At 39.9% G+C, this 20370-nt stretch overlaps 1 protein-coding gene across 1 annotated transcript; it reads left to right on the top strand.

The window, feature by feature from the left end:
* Positions 1-3539: 3539 nt before the first annotated feature.
* On the top strand, positions 3540-13165 carry dll4 (delta-like 4 (Drosophila)). Its single transcript, XM_066694399.1, has 11 exons — positions 3540-4011; positions 4144-4401; positions 4817-4859; positions 5557-5820; positions 7539-7599; positions 8135-8265; positions 8670-8839; positions 9221-9443; positions 9626-10340; positions 10896-11004; positions 11583-13165. The coding sequence occupies exons 1-11, from the start codon at positions 3958-3960 to the stop codon at positions 11586-11588; spliced, it is 2034 nt and encodes a 677-aa protein (XP_066550496.1). The 5' UTR covers positions 3540-3957; the 3' UTR covers positions 11589-13165.
* The last annotated feature ends 7205 nt before the right edge of the window (positions 13166-20370 follow it).

The following is a 20370-nucleotide window of genomic DNA, read 5'->3' as shown; positions in this document are numbered from 1 at the left end:
ATGGATTACTTGTTTTGTTTGTTTGTTTTGAACATACCATGCATATTGTGAAGATGTTCATTTTTCATTATATCTGTGCAAGAGGCAGGATGAGCGGAAATCAGATGTTCGAAATGGAAGCTTTGTTTTGCGAAACAACAATATAGTATCGACTCATTCGGTTGTTTGAACAGCCTATTCAGCCTTCACTCCAATTCATTTTAAGGGATGTAGTAGCGATGGTGTTTTTCGTGACTGGGGACTAGAAGGTATTGCGGGAGATATTTCGATCCCGGTGTCCTCTTTGTTCATAGAGAAAAGGCCTGTCCCTGTTGTCGCCAGGTCTGCTGTGCTCCCCACGGGCCAGACGCGTGGCGTGGCCCCACTCCCACACCCGCACGCGTCTGGCGCACTTCAGTGGGGTGACGCCAGGCCCGCAGCTGCCCCCCGCAAACAGCGCCTCTCCTTCTGTGCCCCCGTCTCCAACAGGAGGACCTTCGCAATCGGGCCGACCAGCTGAGAGCCCCATTGATCCACACTCTGCAAGTGCGCATCAGGTGTGAGGGAGGGCTTCAAAAGCCAATAAAATGAAATTACAATTGAATACTGAGTAAATGCGCATTTTGGTTTATTCCGACTCATCTTTCCACACGAAACTCTTAAGCAATCAAACTAATACGATTACGATTAATATGCATCTTTGTGTACACAGTCCACACCAGCTATAATCACAGAGAACTGCACTGTTGTGAAATATGAAACACACTACAGACGTCTCTCTAAACTGATCCAACCCAGACAAGTCATTAGTGAGTACGCATTTGTGATGAGTTGGCCCTTCACTTGTTGTACCACATTAACATGTTTGGACTTTATATTACATACCGTTTTACAGCCAACGAAAAGCACTTTCCAGCTATCATATATCCAACCCAAAATAGGCGTAGTGAAATGGTCCTGGCTAGATGTTACCAAACAAGTTATTAGGTATTACTTTCTGGAAATGATGGAAACACCCCCTATAAGAGCAAATACTAACGAACTTAATATACCACGTCTCATATTGGGGTTACACATGGACTATTCTGTATTGTGTTTATTTGACAATCATGTATTTAATGCCGTGTTTTCTATGTGGGTTTACATACTGTATTGTTAACCAAGGTTATCACTCCTATAACTTCCGGCATTCCAACAATTTTACCCTTTAACTTAAACATAATATTAAGATTTTAAATACTTTAAAATCATTATATGTTATTATTAATTATATATAATTTTGGAAGATATTCGTTGTCATTCATCACAAATAAGGTAAATGAACCCCGTGATTTAGCTTTATTTAAGAGACTACTTGTTGTCTTGTTTTGGCTAAACGTCAGAAATGTGACACAAAAAGGGAATCTGGCCAGATGGGGTTTGAGGACAATCCATGTGTGAAGGAGCTGTGGTCAGATAACAGAAAATCAAAACCACAAGCTGATCTCTCCAAAACCAACGACATCCCGATCCACGCTCAATACTGTACTAACAGTAACATTTCCGCCTGTAGAAATATACAAGTTTAATTATATTTAATTGTATTTTGAATTGGAGATACCTTGCGTTCATATTGAATTAACTCCATTGTCAAAAGCGTTTTATCGCTGTTACATGTGGTTCTACTTCACGGGAGGGATAATTGGTTTTGAATTAGTGATTTGTCTCAGATGACTAAATCTAATATGATTAACCAAATTAACAGGCTATTGTTTTTCGAAACGCAACCGAATGCATAATATTAATATATTAGAGTTCCTGAAGATCTTGAAAGGTGCTGACCTTTAAAATCCTGTAACATTGCATTTACTCAAATATTATAATTTATGTCTGACGTCGAATTCAAATGAAAACTATATTAATATACAGTAATGTTTAATCGTGGTTTTGCCAGGTACATTGTATTGTTTCGTTAAATTGGAAATATGCTTCTTATTTAACGAAGATTTTACAAGAGACTTGTGAATGACTATCCATATGAAGTTATTATTTCAAATTTAAAATATAAAAATGAAAATAAAATATGAAAATGAATAAACCTACTGAAATGAGCAACCAACTGGATGGGTTAAGTTACTGAAAATATATGTACTGTGTATTCATAATTTGTCCTTTTTCAAATACCAGTTTCAGTATAGCAATAAAGCACTGAGTACGTGTTGTTATTCTAGGCCGACATTTGTGGAAAAAAAAAGGAATGGGAACCTGTTTCAGTCTGCGTTATTGCACACTGTCCTCCCATCTCCAAAAAGCAGGAGCGCACAAGGGGTTATGATTTTGAGGAAGCATGATTCTGATGGGAGCTCATTATCATACAGCTGAATGGTTATCTCCCCCATCGCTTTTACAATCTTAACTAAAAAGCCACATGAAAGGGCTCTCTGTGCTTGCCTCTAATGAGGGGCACACGACCCGACAATAAGAGGCGCGCCGCCATCACTCGGGTGAGCCTTACAGGCGCACGACAGCCAGCCAGCCACCAGGCACACACTGCAGCCCAATTAAAACAGCCCAAAAATAGTTACTTTACACGCAATATAGGGACCCTTTAGCTGGGTGTCAATGCCAAGCCACAGGCTGCGTCTTCAGGGAGCATTTTGGTATTGGAGAGATCTACAGGTACAAACCGAGCGTTATAAAACCTGTATATCAGTATTATTATTTTTTTTTAAATATGATATTCGTTTATTTATAATTGTATACACTTTGATGTATTTGTAGTCTATGAGCTGGACTGAATGTATTAATGCTATTCAATTTCTGGAAGAGTAATACAACTGTAATTAAAAAAAATAAAACTAATAGGGTAATCATCATCATAATCATCCTTATCCTCAATAGTCTATACATTTTTCAATCTAAAGACACTAGGTGACTTCTAAGGGAGTAGCTAATGCATCAATGGATGAGAACAAATTGATATCTTTAATTAAATCTTCAATAAAATTGTAAACGGTTACTAAATAACAACGTATCAAAACAACGTGTTTTCATACACGTGATATTCTTTCCATTGTGTAAACGTGATTTTTTAAATTATGTCCAACATCCAAGGATTATTAACCCATAATACCGATGATATGGAGGGGGTCGTGCTTGGCCGCAATAATGCAATGTAATTAACCAAGCAAATGAGAGGGGTGTGCACTGAAACTGGGAAAGATGGATTGTAACTGTAATTTCATTTAATTTGTTATCGAGATTTTCAAATTCTATTTTATTTTCCTTTTTTAAATCCCACCACGGGCGGGTTCTTTTATTAATAAAGCATCATCAATTTAGAGAATACAAAAATGTAACCTATATGCCTCCCCCTATGTGCTGTAAATATATCAACAGATGCTCGGCTTGTTAATAATCAGTCTGTCTCCTTTGGTGGTCAACATAGCGGTGGGGTATTAAATCTGGATATGAGTGCTGTTGGAGAAGGGAAGGGGGGTGGAAAGTAGGCGGCGTTTGCTGATGGACAGTTTATATAATGAGCAGCAAGGCAACTATATAAACTGGGGAAAGCGAGAAACACTCTCCATTTAGGAATAGTAGGATCTGCCACCAAGAACTCCACTGTACCGCAGCTAAAATAAAGACACGTCTCTGCAAAAGCAACACATTGCAGCCGCATTGCATCCAGAGCCACAAATAAAATACACCAATCAATAAGTCTTTTGGAGGATCTGCTAGGTGGATCTACTAAGAAAGGGACCAAAACTCTGGATATTGATCTTGATGATGTGCATCTAACCTGCCCCGCTGGATGATCTGGGATCTTAAGGTTTGCGCTTGGGAGTTTGGAGACATTGCAGAAAGGACGGCTCTGGAAAGTGGGAAAGGAGAAGGATCCACTGTGAAGCTCATTCGTGCCCGTCCTTCCAGCCTCACTACTTGGAATAAAAGGTCTAGAAGAAAAAGAAAACGTTTTCTCAAAGAGACGCAGAAAGGATGGCAGCTTGGTTCATCTTTGCCATCGCACTGAGTATTTCACTTTCCACGCAGGTAAATGGCACGATTACTAGCGGTGTTCTTGTGGATATTGGGACCGGTAAAGCTTTCTCTGACCATGTTTTGACATAGTTAGTGTAACTAGCTCTCTAAAATGCATTGTGTCTGTCTCACCTTTTTCTCAAGGTCTCGGGATCCGCTGTATTCGAGCTCGACCTGCAGCAGTTTGTCAATACACAGGGTTTGCTAGCTAATGGGCATTCGTGCAAACCGGACTGCAGGACCTTCTTTAAGGTCTGTCTGAAGAACTACCAGGCGGTGGTGACTGCAGGTGAATGCTACTTTGGCACTGTGACCACACCGGTCCTGGGTGCCAACAGCTTCACCATCCTGGAGGCAGGCAGCTTTAGCAAACCCATTCGCATGGAGATAGTTGGATATCCGGTAAGATAGCTCTGTAGCTAATTATTTTCACATTATTTTCAAATAAAATATACACTAAATTCCAATGTGCAAAAGAGAGGATATCAAACCACGAACTGTCATGTGCAGTGTGTGCAGTTCATCAACATATAGGCTAATGCAGCTGGGAGAGAAATAGTTAGTTGCTTTTATATACATGCACACACACACATATATGTATATGTATATTATAAAGTAGCCTTCACAGTATAGACTAGCGAGACTATTTTTACGGTTTAATTGGTACAATACTTAATTGCATGTTTTAAAAGAGTAATTACAATTTTACTTCTAAAACCTGTGAAAAGCTGGTTTTATTTTATTTTTTAATTATTATTTTGTGTTCTTAATTTATTTAAAACAACGTTATTAAGTGTGTGCTTTTCTTTGCTTTTAGGGATCCTTTTCTCTCATAATTGAAGCCTGGTATCAACCTGTAGGTGAGTCAAGACTTTTTCACCACAAGAGGGAAACCTTTCTCCACATTTTACATCGCTATCGATGCGATTATATTCTTTCGCCACATTATATATTCTTTAAAAACACATACATTTAAACTTAATTTAAAGTTTTGATTTTTTTCTGCAACTTGCTGTTTATCGGCAGCTGTCCGGTATTTGCATTGTTACGTGCTATAAAACACTTCTTTCATTCTTGTACTCAAACACAATTGCACTTCCTTTGAGTTATTTTTGGCGTGGGAAAGTGAGCTGTTCTTTGGTGAGAATATTTCAACCTTGCCAAAACCCTCTGACTGCCTTTTCCTGTATTTTACACCTTTTTCTGTTCCGCCCTTTGGAAAAGGAATAATGGCTTGTGAATGTTTTGCTGACATAAAGGAAGAGGAAATTTCAATCGCAGTACCCAGTGCACTTGAAAGAAAGGCTGAGGGGGAGAGGGGGGGCTTTGAAAGGACAGAAATACAACTGGTGTTCAGCTGAAAACGTTTATTCGTGTTATTCATTGGGAATATTATTTTTATTTCAAATTCAACATTTTCTGCAGGGTACATAATGTGTATATATATTTGAAAAATAATTTGACCATGCAAAATGTAAAATTGTAACATGACAGTTAAAATGTTATGAGTGCGGGTGCTAATAATGCTTCTGTTTTTTTTCTCTTTTACCATTTCAGACAAATTCAACCCAGATTTAATGATTAGCTTTTTTGCCATCAAAACAAAGTTGGAAGTAGGAGATGAGTGGTCTCAGGATGTGCAGGCCGACAAGGAGACGACGCTAAGGTACTCTTACCGGGTCATCTGCAAAGAAAATTACTACGGCGAAAGGTGTTCCAAAAAATGCTCGCCCAGGGATGACCATTTTGGCCACTACACCTGCACCCCTGAAGGGGAAAAATCCTGTTTCCCTGGCTGGAAGGGAGAATACTGCGAAGAACGTAAGCAACCAGTGAACATCATCTACTGGCCTACAAGATCTTGGGGTTTCTCCCAGGATGCACGTTATTTTCAAGTCACATTCAATTAAGCAATTAATAACACACAATAGCACATAGCTGTCTCCATATAGAGTTTTCGCAGTCTGCATGACTGTAAAGATTGAGTATAAGGGGAGACATACACAGGATGTAAACAGAGATACCAGCTGCCCAGATTTAGAGCAGCCGGGCTGCATTTAGCCTTGTTTGTCCTGTCTGTCTAATCCCAAATGCAGCAGAATAAAACGAAAGCCAGGAAAAAACTCAGCCACTTTTCCGTCACTAGAATGATGCATAATCTACCGTGGAAATGCTACAAGGCTTATAAAAACGTAATTCAATTGGACAAGGTTGTTGTAATAGAATTGCAGTCCATTGCGAAGGATTTGTGACAGCCTCCAAGGGGGGGTGACCTTAACAACACCTTTGGTACATTGTAATCCTTCAATTTAATATGCAATTGTTATGTTGATGGTTAACTTGAATGCCACCGTAGCTTTATTGCATACCTCAATTGCAGTTGTTTTGTAGCCTTGCAATCAGAGAACCTTTTTTTTTTTAACCACTCAAAAGCTTAGTTTCTTACAGCACAATTACAAAACAAAATTACCATACCTCAGAAGGCTTCGATCTATGCCATTGACCTGTGACATTTGCTTCTGATACACCCTATATTTGAGTGCTGTTTGTGCTGTGTTGTGACAATACACGTGATGAGGAAGACTGACTAAAGAGAATCCACAAAAACAGAACAGCAAGTAGCATAAGCTTGCAGGCACGGTTACAACGTGGTGTCTTGGTCAAATCCCATCTTTAATTGGGCATGCTTTTTGCTACCACCGTCGGGGCTTTCCTATTTCGCGGTAAGGCTCTAATTGGCTTGTGTGGCTTTTGAAACTGGCGCCAAGACCAACCCAAATTTGTGCCGCCACATCTTCCCATTTTTGTCTTCCATCTCTGGTCTGCTTTGATATAAATTAGCAAGCGCATGCTGGAGAAATCTTCACTACCTCCACCCCCTTCTCTGTTCTCTCCCTCTCTTTCCCTCTCCCTCTCTCTCTCTCTCTCTCCTTTTCTGAACGCGTGCAGGGTTTCTTAATCCCAGGCCAGCGTTCTATTAGAAGAGCAGCACGCGCCGGGTTAATCGCAGCATTATTATCCGCCACGCGCCACTAAATTGCGGTCTCTATTGTTGAGCAGGAGTGCAGCAGCTGCAAATATGGTTCGCACAGCCTACAAACAACAATGGAGCAGCTGTCCGCTATTGAGAGCAAGCATCTGTTGAGGGCTAACCAGCCGTTAAACACTGGTCTTGTAACCATGCAAAATCAATGTCACATACAACACAACACAAACAGCAGCAAATTAACAGGCTTCTTGAGCATAGCAGGCAAAGAGAGCAGGTTTGAGTCAGTTGCTCATAAAAAAGACCAAAAAAAAAAGGAAAAAAACTAAAACATTGTGGTCAAGACGTATAAAACTAAAAGGACAGGAGTTCAGCTGGTCAAAACCCGGTGCATGTTTGGTGACATGCTAAAACACAAAATAAGATAAGACATATATACATCTCAAATTGTATAACTGATAAGCAAACCTATTGTGTGTGGCCGAGTCAAGTGGGAAGATAAGGCAAGTGTTCATGGAGAGTAATATGCCCTTGTTTCTCTTTCCCTTTGCAGCGATCTGTCGTGAGGGATGTAGCATGACAAATGGAAACTGTACGATGCCAGGGGAGTGTGTGTAAGTACATGTATTGAAAATGTATTACACGTGCCTGGATGAGCAATGTTCACGCTTTCCATTTTAACACACCAGAGAGCATCACTGCTTCGCAATACAAGCAACAGTTTATTCTCAGATTCAAATGCTATCCATTGCAATCCACTGTTTCTATTTCCCTGATACAGCTGACCTAGTTAGGAGAGATAAACCCCTAAGATGCATCCCTGTTTTATAGCGTTTTTCCTTTTCAATCATTCCTATTTAATTTACAGACAGTAGAAGCTAACGTATATGACTTTTTTATATTTAAGGTAGGATGAAAGGTTTTAAGACGGTGATTTAAAATCCACATCCTGTTATTCTTTATTCAGAATGTATTGCACTCAGTCTGTAGAATGGAACCTGTAATTGATGTGGCTTTATGAGAACCATATTGTGCGTAAGATTCATACACATTGCAAGATGCATTATTGCACTTCAGATGAGAGTGTGGGTGACAGAAATGGGACTGCAGTTTGTTCAGTTGTAATGCGGTCCTGTCTGACTCTTGCAGGTGCAGGAAAGGTTGGCAGGGTGAATTCTGTGATGAATGCGAGAGACATCCTGGCTGTTTACACGGTACCTGTCAGATGCCCTGGCAGTGCAACTGTAAAGAGGGCTGGGGCGGATTGTTCTGTGAGCAGGGTGAGTGGAGTGCAGCTTTCTTTTCTCTACATGCTAGGGGCATAAAGTCACCTACAGTACCCTGGTGTCACTTAAGATGTGGTGATGTCATTCTTTACAGTACAAACCTTTCAGTATACATGTAAGCAACTCCAATGGGTTTGTTATGCCCATATCACATGGGTAATAAATGTTAATTAGTTTAACTGTGCAGGAATAACATTTTAAAACATGAGGGTACCACAGGTTAAAGGTTAATCTCCTATCCATCAGAAGTCTTCTAGGATTCATCTTTATTGAAGTTACCAGTTTTATAATATGACCGTACTCTCATTCATGTTTAAAAAAAACTATTATAAGATGAGTCCATTTGAAGTTTAGATGTATGATTCAAGCCCTATCCTTTGTCTTACGTTTATCTCCAGATCTAAACTACTGCACTCATCATAAACCCTGCCAGAACGGGGCCACATGTATGAACACTGGACAAGGAAGCTACACGTGTACGTGCAGACCTGGTTTCACTGGTGTAGACTGTAATATGGAGGTTCGGGAGTGTGATAGCAACCCCTGCAAACACGGAGGAAAGTGCATGGTAAGACACCCTCTGCCAGCAAATTCAGCTTCCTGTGACATTGTAGCAGGAGCAGCATTTCCTGTTTTTGTTTTTCCTCGATGTATGAGAATAGTTTGGCAGATGTGAAATAATGTGTGTGAATGACCTCTCAATAACATTGACATCTGAAGGAATTTAATAATAGATTATTCATATCCGGTACAGGTGAATTGAATTTGCCTGGATATCTCCTCTCTAACACCATCTCTCCAAAAAATAATAAACTAGCTAAAAGTAAAACAAGCACCTTTTAGATCTGAAATACACATCCTGAGTCTGAGATTCTGTATCTGTTCAACAGAATGTAGCTTTGGTAGGAATTTCCCCTGCAGGTAAATATTTAAATTATTTTCTCACCAGGATCTTGAAAATGGCTACCGATGCACCTGTCCTCAAGGTTTTGAGGGGACCCACTGTGAACACAGCTCTGTGACCTGTGCAGACTCACCCTGTTTTTACAATGGCATCTGCAGGGAGGAGAAAAACAATGGAAGGAGCTATGTTTGTCAATGTCCTCAAGGTTTTACTGGACTCAACTGCGAAAAGAAAGTCGACAAATGCACTACCCTTCCGTGCGCAAATGGTATGCATAGAGTTCTTTCAGGCACACAGTTGATCATTTTAGAATCCATCTCAGCACAAATTAGCTACTGTTCAGTTTGCTCTTTATTTAGTATTCCAGGGCTACAAATAGAGGCTGATGCCTGTGATATTTACATAGTAGTGTCTGATTTTTATTTTTAATTGACCGTTTTATTTCTGTAGGTGGACTGTGTGTCATCCACAGCAAGATGAGGGTGTGCAGCTGTCGCTCAGGATTCACAGGCCAGCGTTGTGAGATTAATATCAACGAGTGTGCCACTAACCCTTGTGGCAACGGAGGCACCTGCATCGATAGGATAAACGACTACAACTGTGTGTGTGCACCTGGCTACACCGGGAGAAACTGCAACCAGGTGATGGACGAATGCATGTCCCAGCCTTGCAGCAACGGAGGAAGCTGTCACTCTGGAGATAACGGCAAATCGTTTAGTTGCATGTGTCCGGCTGGTTTCACAGGCCCCCACTGTGCATTGGTCGTCCGGCCAGTGCCCAACCGAGAGTTAAAGGATTCCTTTCCCTGGGTTGCCATCTCCATGGGAGTGGGACTTGTCGCTCTGCTCATGTTGCTTTGCATGGTTGTCATCGTTCTGAGGCACATCCAGAGGCAAAGGAGTCAGGACGAACAGGACTCTGAGACCATGAACAACCTGTCAGACTTCCAGAAAGACAACCTCATCCCAGCGTCCCAGCTTAAAAACACTAACAAGAAAGTGGACTTAGAGGTGGACTGCGCTGTCGAAAAGTCAAACCACAAACATAAAAACTACCATTTGGACTACAACTCGGCGAAAGACTTCAAAGATGACATGTCTCAAGAGGATAAATGTCACAATCATGAAAAATGTCTAGAAGAAAAAATACCACTTAGAATTTACAGGTAAGCATTGAAATGAGTATGTAGTGAATGTATTTCATTTGATCATTTTTCCTTCCAGTCTACTTCATGGACAGTTCATTTTTTATAATTTTATTTTCTCCTGGTCTCTGGTGGCTGCAGAAGAGGAAAAGAATCCCATTAATATTGTCTGAGAGAGGCTTGGCTGTTATACACACCGGCATGTGTGTTTGACCTGGCCAACCCCTGACACACATTAGGAAACTGCTTCTTTCTGTAGGCCACAAGGGACCACCATGAACACAGGCCAAACCATCTCTCATCACAGCCCACAAAGACAGGCCCTTTAGGTTAAACCTACGGCATCAATTAATCAATCTCACTACTGCTGTGCTAGTTTGAGAAAAGTGCCTCCTAAGTGGTATATCATATCAGTATTTCAGAACTGTCAAATATTTTATACCACTCTGCACAAATTGTTATGAAACATACACATTTTTGCTGTCACTTTTTTTTATGCTCAGTCCACAATAAATGACTATATTATCTGCTTTCCTCTTGCATTTAAAATTCATTCTTTGTATTTGTGTTTCCCAGTGAAAAGCCGGAGTGTAGGATATCAACGATATGCTCCCCAAGGGATTCAATGTACCAGTCTGTGTTTGTAATAGCGGAGGAGAGGAATGAGTGTGTCATAGCAACTGAGGTAAATACATTAATCTTCTTCACAGTTTGTACAATAAATGTTTTCAACGAAAGTACATCCTTTCATTTAGGTTACATCAGCTTTTAATGTTTACACTGTTTATCTAATAATGTTCTATTATGGTCAACGAACCCAATTTATAAAATTGTCATTTCCCTCTACTCTTGCTTTACCTTTTTAAATCGAATGGTCTTATTTTAGGTCTTTGCTCATTCATTACATGCTGAATTGGGGACCTTATATTTCCCCTGTAAACAGAAAACGTATTGAAATTCACCTTGTTTATTTCTAGTCACCAATATTTTGTAATTAAATGTACATTTTTGTAGAATGTTTTGGTTAGTCTCGTAGGTTTAATAACAGCCATGGCCTTTGCTTGACTTCGGACATATTGCTCAAACACTGACAAGAATTAATAGAAAAAACAAGACACTTTTGCCAAGTAAAACATGTAATTGAAAGCATCCCAATGAAAACAAATACTACAAGTAGTAAATATTTAATTATCTGGAGAATGTTCTTGTTATTTTTTCATCAAATTCAATAAAATTTAACCCTTTCCTTATTTTCTTTTACAGGTATAAACTTTGGAAGATATATATACAAAAAAACACTATCAAGGAGGAATATCTTCTGGACTGTTTACAAAAAAATGAAAAAGACTGAGAATTATTTTAATGCAAACTGCTGCTCTTAAAAACTTGAGAACTGGATAGAGCAGACGCCTGCTCCAGGAATGCAATATGACTCTTCTCTGAATAAGTGTTAGAATGTACAGCCGTGACGGGACTGAGACAAAATTGTGGATGTTTCACTTGTTGGGTATGGACCCGAAAGATTTACAATGAACAATACTGACAGGCACGTAAGGAAGACAATTTAAAAAACATGTACATTAATAAAACTGAGCAGAAGAAAAAAACAGAAACTTCCCCCTGAAGATAATCCACCTTGTTGTGATAATCAGCAAAAACCAACAGCCATGAAAAACTGCGAGAGGTTTGAGCTAATTCCACTCCTCCTCGAGGTTGTGTGCTATGCAAGAAAAGGGAACGTAGCAGATTTCTCCAACTGAAGAAATAAAACTCAACCGGTTTATCAAAAAAAAAAAAAAAAAAACACTGGAGACGGTTCATTTTATAAGAATGTTTGAGACTGGTCTTGTTATCTATGTGAAATGACTGTTTTTGCTAAACTTTTATAAAGACTGTATGCAGCCCAAAATCACTAAGCCTTAAAATGGGTTTAAACAAAATTTGTGCCCCTCTCTTCTTGGATCCTTTGCGCCACTGAGTAAAACAAATCTATATATATAATCAAAGGAATGTTGCAAGAAAGACCATTTTATTAAACACAGTGCCAACAGGATTCAAGATGAAGTACAATTTACTACTTATTATGCAACACTGCCCATAATCAAATAAAGACAAAGAGAAAAAAAAAAAAAAAAAAAAAAAAAAGACTATCGTACCAAGGACTGCCTATAATTAGTATTGAATAACGGAACCAATAATATTATTTTTTAAAGATTAGTATTTCACTAGTTAATTTAAATATTATGAAGCACTGATCTATGTTTTATAAGATTATTTTGTATATAATGTATATTTATATGGAAAAAAAGGTCTGAAGTGTAAATGTTATTCCTTCACACTGTTTTTAATTTGATGTCAACAAGAAAATTGAATTTATTTTTGTTTGTTTTTTTTAAACAATGAAAACATACCTGGTACACTGATGTTTGTTGGTCTCATTAAAAATTGACTAGGTTCTGATTTTTAGAGATCTATCAAGCTTTTCAGGTGTCAGAAGACTTATGCACCTATCAATTAAGACTAAATATAATATAATATAATATAATATAATGTGTATATATATATATATATATATATACACACACACACACACACACACACACACACACACACACACACACACAACAGGAACATTCATGGCTGCACTTAATGTTTGTTTCTGATATCGTTTGAAATTATTCCACAGCACCTCTGGACAGAAAACAAACTCCATCAGTTATTGCTTTTTTAAGTTTACATGATTGTACTTTTGGGGGAAAACTTTAGAAGTATTTATTTATTTTACTTAACCCAATTGCAAAATAACTTCCACTTTGATTAAATAAATCCTTTATTCACAAAATCAATACCTTAACCAGACTTGAGCATATTTTTTTACAACACAATCAATAACTGAACTATTATTATACAAATTACTCTTTCTAGTTCGACTTCTTAATGGCCATCCATTGTGTGCTCATGTTACATGATTGTTAAAAAGCAGAATGCTCCACATGGTAGAATACAATCTTGGCCCAGCAGTGGGGAAAACAAATCTCCATTCCTTGTCTGTGCTTTCAACTGTTATAGAAATTTAAAAAGATCAAGTAATTTCTTGTAAGGGTTGATATGTTTGCGATAAATGTATTTCAAGATATATTAAATTTATTATAGTTTTATTTTATATCTTCTATATACAAGTTCTAAAAGCAGTAGATTCAATGGATGCTTAGGAATTAATTTTGCTTCTTGTCATCAATTCTTCAAACACCAATTGTGTTGTGACAACTACTTAAGGTACATTTTCTGGAATTTAATCATAAAATATTAGCATTTTCTCTGATTCTGACACCTCCCACCCCCAAAATCTGGATCTTGTGCAGTCTCTGCCCCTCTACCTGGTGCTCATTTATTTCACAATTAGCTTGAAATCCTAATCCGTTTCCCCGGATACCAAACCCTTAAGCTGGAATTCTGAAACAAAAACAACCAAAGAGCAAATTATTGAAAAAAGCATCTACTTAACAAAGCGGAGCAGATGCTCCAAGGTCAGGCACTACACTGTGTTGAAAACCAACATATGCCTCCCCTCTTATTGAGTGAAAACTGGTGAACAGAGTCCCAATAAGAGGGCATACATCCACACAAACGCTGGAGCGTCCATTCAGGGTGAAAGCCAACATCACAACGACACACTCCAACACAAATCGAACAAAGAAGTGAAAACCCCTGAAATATGGGCCTCGATCGAAAAAGCACAGATGGACCTGCAAGGCAATTCATGAGCATCTGCTACTGTACAAAAATCATACATTTTTCTGCCATTTTAAAATATTTATTAAAAATGCGGTTAATGTAATGTTTTTATTTCCATGATATGCTTAAAGTGGCAGTCTGCGGTACACCTTTAAAACAACTTATCAAGGTAACTGAGTGTCCTGTTGCAATAGGCTTGCAATTGGTAAATATTTATAGGCTACAGGAAAATTAAATTTTCCACTAAAGCCATCAAAGAATAATAGATTCAGATATATTAATTGGGCGTTTTAAATACTTTACCCTTACCATTTCAGTTCCAGGTGTTAAATTCATTGCACTTAATCTGACCACAGTTTTAATTGAGTGCACTGTACTAAAGCTTTAATAAAACAGTCCAAAGTTACACAGATTCAGAAACATCCATTTAAAAGATAGAAAGCAAAAGGTTTTTTACATCAGGGTTGAATGCCTGGGTACTGAGGGCCAGGTTAGGTTAGAGAGATTACAGCCCACCTTCACAAAGAACAAGTGTAGCGGCAGACAAGACTGTGCACAGGTAAGCATTCACAACAGGGCTGTTGTTCAATTGACAGGGTTTTATTGTGTGCTTGTTTGCAGGACAGTGCCGCTTCAAAGCGTTATTTGCCAAAGAAGTCTCCAGATTCAGCTCAATACTTTTCCTGGGGATTTGCACATTTGAAAATCCAGTCAGGAACAGGTCATTCAAGGTGACACGTTTAATGAAATGTAAAGTTTGTAATAAAACAAGTTTGAAAAGTCTGGGGAAGCAACAAATAATAGATGCTGGTTCTCCATTGATGGCCTTACTGAAAAATAGACTGCACTTCAGCATAAATAAGTCAATAAGAAAAATACAGTAACAAGACAGTCAAGTTTGTCCAGCTCAGATTTAAAGGCAACTTGCACCTTATCTCAGACAGCACACACTTTATAGATACAACTTTGCTTTTTTTCTAAAAATCAATCACTTCAACCAAAAACAAATACAACCCTGTGAATGTATCTGACATCTCCTTTTCCAAATAGTTTGTTTTCTTCAGAAAATACCCCGATCACACTAACTGGGTCGGCTGCCTCCATGTCAGGCATGTTTTGTGCCATGTGCACAGCTGGGGTGTGACCAGGCCTACGCGTGTTGACATGTAGCTGACAAGGAGGCATACATGTGCGCCCAAGTGCATGCCGGGAATGTAAAATATCTGCCCGCGGCTTCAGATGCGTCTGAACATGGATCCGCCAGAGACGCGCTGGACACCTGCTGACGCGGAGACACGGTCTGAGCCGCAAGTGTGAGGGCCATGCTTAGTGTAGACTAACTGGCAACTCCCTGAGTCTGTTAACAAGGGTCCAGGGATGACAGCTGAGCATGATATTGAAAAGATACGTCTTACTTCATGACACATATCCTGTGATTATACGTGCGTAAAGGTGGGTGTATAAGGTGCTTTAAACCACGGATTTTTAACATTGTAGGGTCTTTCTTGGGATGGGGATGGGGAGGGGGACTGGCCGCTGGTGATGAAAACTATCAAAATCAACGCACGTTTTTCAATATGTGATTAAATACATGCTAGGCCTATAGTCAGTCACTTTGTTATTTTCCACACTTGTTGATTCATATTGTTTATTGCTGTTCCGTTTATAACTGCATGGGCTCCTGGGGTTGTCATTATGTCTACAGTACTGTTGGGTTAATGATTTGCGCATGCGCAATGGTTCGCAAATGCCCCTTTATACTCGGCTCTATGAAGCGGATATAGACAGTGACATGAAGTTATTAGAAATGCATTGAAGCGCTACGTCACAAATAATGTATCAATTAATCGCCTAGCAACGGCGTCACGGCCCCGTGCTTTGGAACCTCGGACACCGTACTAAGAGAGCGCGCGGGTGTCACAAAGCGCAGACTGCACAGCGAGAGACAGCGACTCGATTTTGCTCTTTAACGAAGACTGAATTTTGCCACAGAGAAGCGACAGCAGGCCTAGCACACTTGAATTTGTTCCGCCCGGGAACATTATCTGCTTGTACCAAGGTAAACATTGCAGTTATGTAGGGTAATCGAATAATAATATACACCAAACAGTCTGATAATGCAATGGTGCTGTTATGGGAAAGCTTGTTGGCGAAGTGATTTTTTTTTAAATCATAATCGTCCTCTACAGTATTATTGCATTGGAGTAATACCCACAGTAATGTGTCATGGTTGTTGTATGATGTTGCTATTATTAGTGCATTGCTTGTTGTGTATAGTATAGTAACAGTAACAGTAGTGTGCAGGTAAATTGCAGCATGTGTATGGAGTTGGATTGTTTAAAATTTAAAAACACTGAAGTCGCATTAGCTGGTGTTATTTTATGCCCACACATTGTGTGGGGCCATGAGCTGCTACTACTGCATGGCTGTTGAACTGAAGGAAGGAAAAAGGGCCATTCTCCAGGCCAGCTTACATGAAAACTCTCAAAATGTGGCGATTCTATGATGTCACTAGGCCTCTTTTGATGTCAGCAGCCAAAGATTTAAAATGTGAAGATTCAATTCTGATGTCTATGGAAATCCCTTTCTAACTTTCTCTTTTGTATTATTGAGCCTAGCCATTTGCATCGAAGACCTTGCAGAGTTGGACACGAATTAATAGTTCTCCTGACCACACTGAAACCCGTCTGCACTCCAGCTGCCAAATACCCCATCAATACCACAAGTAAGATCCCTTTTGATGGTTTAATAAAAAAAAAAAATCCAAATGTTAATTCCAATTGCTGATCTGATATTTTATAGTTAAGTTACTAGAAAACAAAAAATACTGATTTAAAGATCTAATTTGTTAAAACCAAAAACATCAGTTGGTAGTATATAAACTTTGATTTGTATTGGAGAATCCACTGAAATGTAATTTAAAAGGGTACCTAGACAATGACATGCCTGACCCGACTGTTTCAATGGAATACTATATTAACTTTTCCTTAAAACAGAGAGCCTCTAAAGTGTCTGTTTCTCTCTATTGCAGTGACTCAAGATTCAGTGGACCAGGGTTTAGGAGTCTGCATGCAGAGAAAGATCCTGGCTTGGTTTGACAGGTGTGACTCTGTTGGGCTCTCTGAGTCCAGCACCCTGCCACCCAGCAGCCCCTCTGACTTGGACCCACAGGTGTCTGGGGAGCAGACACAGAGCGGAGGAAGGCCTGAGGAGCCCATTGGGAAGGTCAGCGCCCTGTGCTCCATGGGCAGTGAGTGCCAGTGCCCACCTCTCCTCTCACAGCGCCAACCAGGAGAGCCCACGCTGTGGTCCTGCAGAGCTCCCGGCTGCCTGCCAGGATGAGAGCGGGCTCAGCGATGCCGGCTCCTCGGTCAGCAGTGTGGAGCCGGTGGTGAATAGCAGTGCTTTTCACCTGGATGCTGTCTTTGTAGAGGCTAACTCAGTCAAAGAGAGTGTGGGCAATGAGCTGCAGTACAAGTGTGCCGGCTGCCTGCAGTATCACCAGAGTCTGGCCTCCCTGCAGGCCCATCTGATGCAGGGCTGGAGAGAGAGCTACAGCTGTAGAGTTTTCTACCACACACTGCTCTCAATGCACCAGAGGAGAGGCCAGCAGCACAGGGAGCCGAGTCCCCAGGGCTCCAGGGCTCCCAGCAGCTCCCAGCAGCAGAGCCCACACTGTGGACCTGCAGAGCTCCCGGCCGCCAGCCAGGATGAGAGCGGGCTCAGCGATGCTGGCTCCTCGGTCAAAAGTGGAGAGCTGGTTATTAAGAACAGTGTTTACATGGACCCTGCTTTTGTGAAGGCCGTCTCAATCAGAGAGAGGGTGGGCAATGTGCGCCGGTACAAGTGTGCCGGCTGCCTGCGGTACTACAACAGTATAGGCTCACTGCAGGTCCATATATACCTGGGTAGTATAGATGGCTACAGCTGTGGGGTTTTCTATCGCACACTGCTGTCAATCCACCAGAGCACAGGCCAGCAGCAGACAGGGCGCTTCCAGCTTTTCAGAAGCCGACTTCAAGCCCTTTTCAAGCGCTTTCGAGGTGCTTTGACAAGGCTTTTGCTGCGCTTTCAGGGTTCATTGTCAAGGCTTTTCAATTACCTCACAGCGTCAGGCAATTAAACCATCTTTTTTTTTTTTTTTTTTTTTAAACCAGGAAAAGAATGGACTGAGATTAAAAATCTCTTTTATAGGAGTGTCCTGGCCAAGACAGGCATCAACAAACACACAACACAACATAGGGAAATCAAAATACAGCAACCATACCATCCAGCACCAATAAACAACAAAGTAAATACAGCTACAATTAAGAGAAGAAGCACAATTTTAACTACATAGGCCCTCCTCCAATATTTTCAATTTAGGTTTAAACACACAAAGTCCTACAAGCTCCTGCAGTTTTAGGTCAGATTGAAGATCATTCCCTGCAGTCGGAGCAGCAACCCCAAACGCTTTTCTGCCCGTCTCTGTGCGCACATTGAGAACTGCCTAAAACTTCTCTGCATCGATCAACAGACAGGCTGAAATAGCATGGATTAAACAAAAAAGTATTTACGACCTGAAACAACTGCTGAATGAATTAAAACTAAACTAAAACAAAATCAAAAAAACGTATTCTTCTAGCCTTGACCACCCACCTGCCATTCCTGCGTTTTAGACAATAATGCACTGCGCTCACAGATGGGGCTTCATAAACACCTGTTTAACAAACGTGTGACACGCCACTCCTTATATTGTTTTTATTCCACTAGCAGGCTATACCTATAGTGTGTTACACATAGGCCAAAACACTTGCTATCACTCTAATCAGTCATCTGGTAAAACCTTTGAGTTGCAACCTGCTCAACACCCACCCCCTCCAGTGTGTGTTTTCCCCATTTCGGCCCAGTTTCTGGGCTCTGCGTTTCAATCACACAGCCAAGCATTTTCATTGTGTTATAATCACAGCATCCTGTTTGTTACCAAGTGACATCATTTCCTGCTTCCCGTCTGATTAAAAAGCAGAACACACTAGCCAACTGTTTTTCTCACGCATCTCTCTTACAGACTGCACTCCACTAGATGCTGTTCTTTCAGGAAATTCTCACATAAGGAGTGGAAAGAAATTTTCCTAATCAGATTTTCTATAGGCCTACATTTTTATTTATTTCAGATCCTCTGAAGTTATGCAATGTTGTCCAATGAAAAAAATAAATACAGAAAATGAAAACACTGGAGTAGATTCAGACAGGACACAACACTGGGAAATACTAAATCCAACAAAAAGCATCAACATTTATTGTATGGTTGTATTGTTTATTCTACCAGCAGCTGTAAATATTTTTTCCCCAATTTAATCTTAATAACAATTTCACCTGTATTTTGAAATGGACAGTTATGGTTTACCCACGCTGGTCTGCTGCAGTTGTGTGTATTACGTGTTGTTTTTCATAGATTTGACAAATTAATTCGGTGGTTTGGACATGACAATAAGTAACACTTGTTTGGAAAATAGCACATTAGCATTGATTAACTCATACAATCACAGCTTGTACAGGGTCTGGAAACCAAGATTCAAACAATAACCCAATCTTTCCAAGCACCTAGTCTTAGTATACAGTCATTTCAATTAACACTAGGGGGCAATAGAGAACAGAATATTTTGGGAAATATTTCATATATACATATTAATATTTTATTCGTTAGCAGATCCCTTTATCCAAGGTGGCTTACAATTGTTACAATATATTACATTATTTTTACATAGTTACCCATTTATACAGCTATAGAGTTTTTACTGCAGCAATCTAGGTAAAGTACCTCGCTCAATGGTACAGTAGGAGAGAGACTGAACCCACGGCCCTCTGCCCCAGAGTCCAGAGCCTTAAACGCTTCATAAAAGACCCATAATTGCCTTGGGTGTATGCTAATCCTAAATGTTTCATTTATAAATAATAGGCACAGTTGAAACAGCTAAAACCATATTTTAAGGGGCTGCACAAACAGAATAAGCAGCTACTGAGCATAAATATTGTATAAACCCAAATCAGTAGAGAGCACGATTGTTAAATAATGCTCAAAAATGTATGCACTCCAATAATTTATTGTCCTTGTTTTATTACTCAGCCAAATATCTCAATTTGTTAGCCACCACACCTGCAAAGTATGTCACAGAAACTAAGCAGTGCATCACACTGTCTATGTTTCCCACTTCAGGCCTAATCCTCTCCCCCAGCATATTTCTGCTCGTTGTGTCTTTTCCACTCCTGTCAGTGGGTTCGGGTCAGCAGAACTTCTGCTTGCCATTGAATGCCTTGGCTCAGGTCGGTTTGAGAA

Source organism: Amia ocellicauda, chromosome 21 (assembly GCF_036373705.1).
Source record: "Amia ocellicauda isolate fAmiCal2 chromosome 21, fAmiCal2.hap1, whole genome shotgun sequence".
Classification (NCBI taxonomy): Eukaryota; Metazoa; Chordata; class Actinopteri; order Amiiformes; family Amiidae; genus Amia; species Amia ocellicauda.
This window is presented reverse-complemented; position numbering and strand designations above follow the sequence as displayed.

Bases quoted from the DNA above. Each gene is read 5' to 3' on its own strand.
- dll4 (XM_066694399.1), top strand. From the start codon at position 3,958: ATGGCAGCTTGGTTCATCTTTGCCATCGCACTGAGTATTTCACTTTCC. The intron at 5,821-7,538 runs GTAAGCAACCAG...TTCCCTTTGCAG, and splicing joins GGGAGAATACTGCGAAGAAC to CGATCTGTCGTGAGGGATGT. The intron at 8,840-9,220 runs GTAAGACACCCT...TTTTCTCACCAG, and splicing joins AACACGGAGGAAAGTGCATG to GATCTTGAAAATGGCTACCG.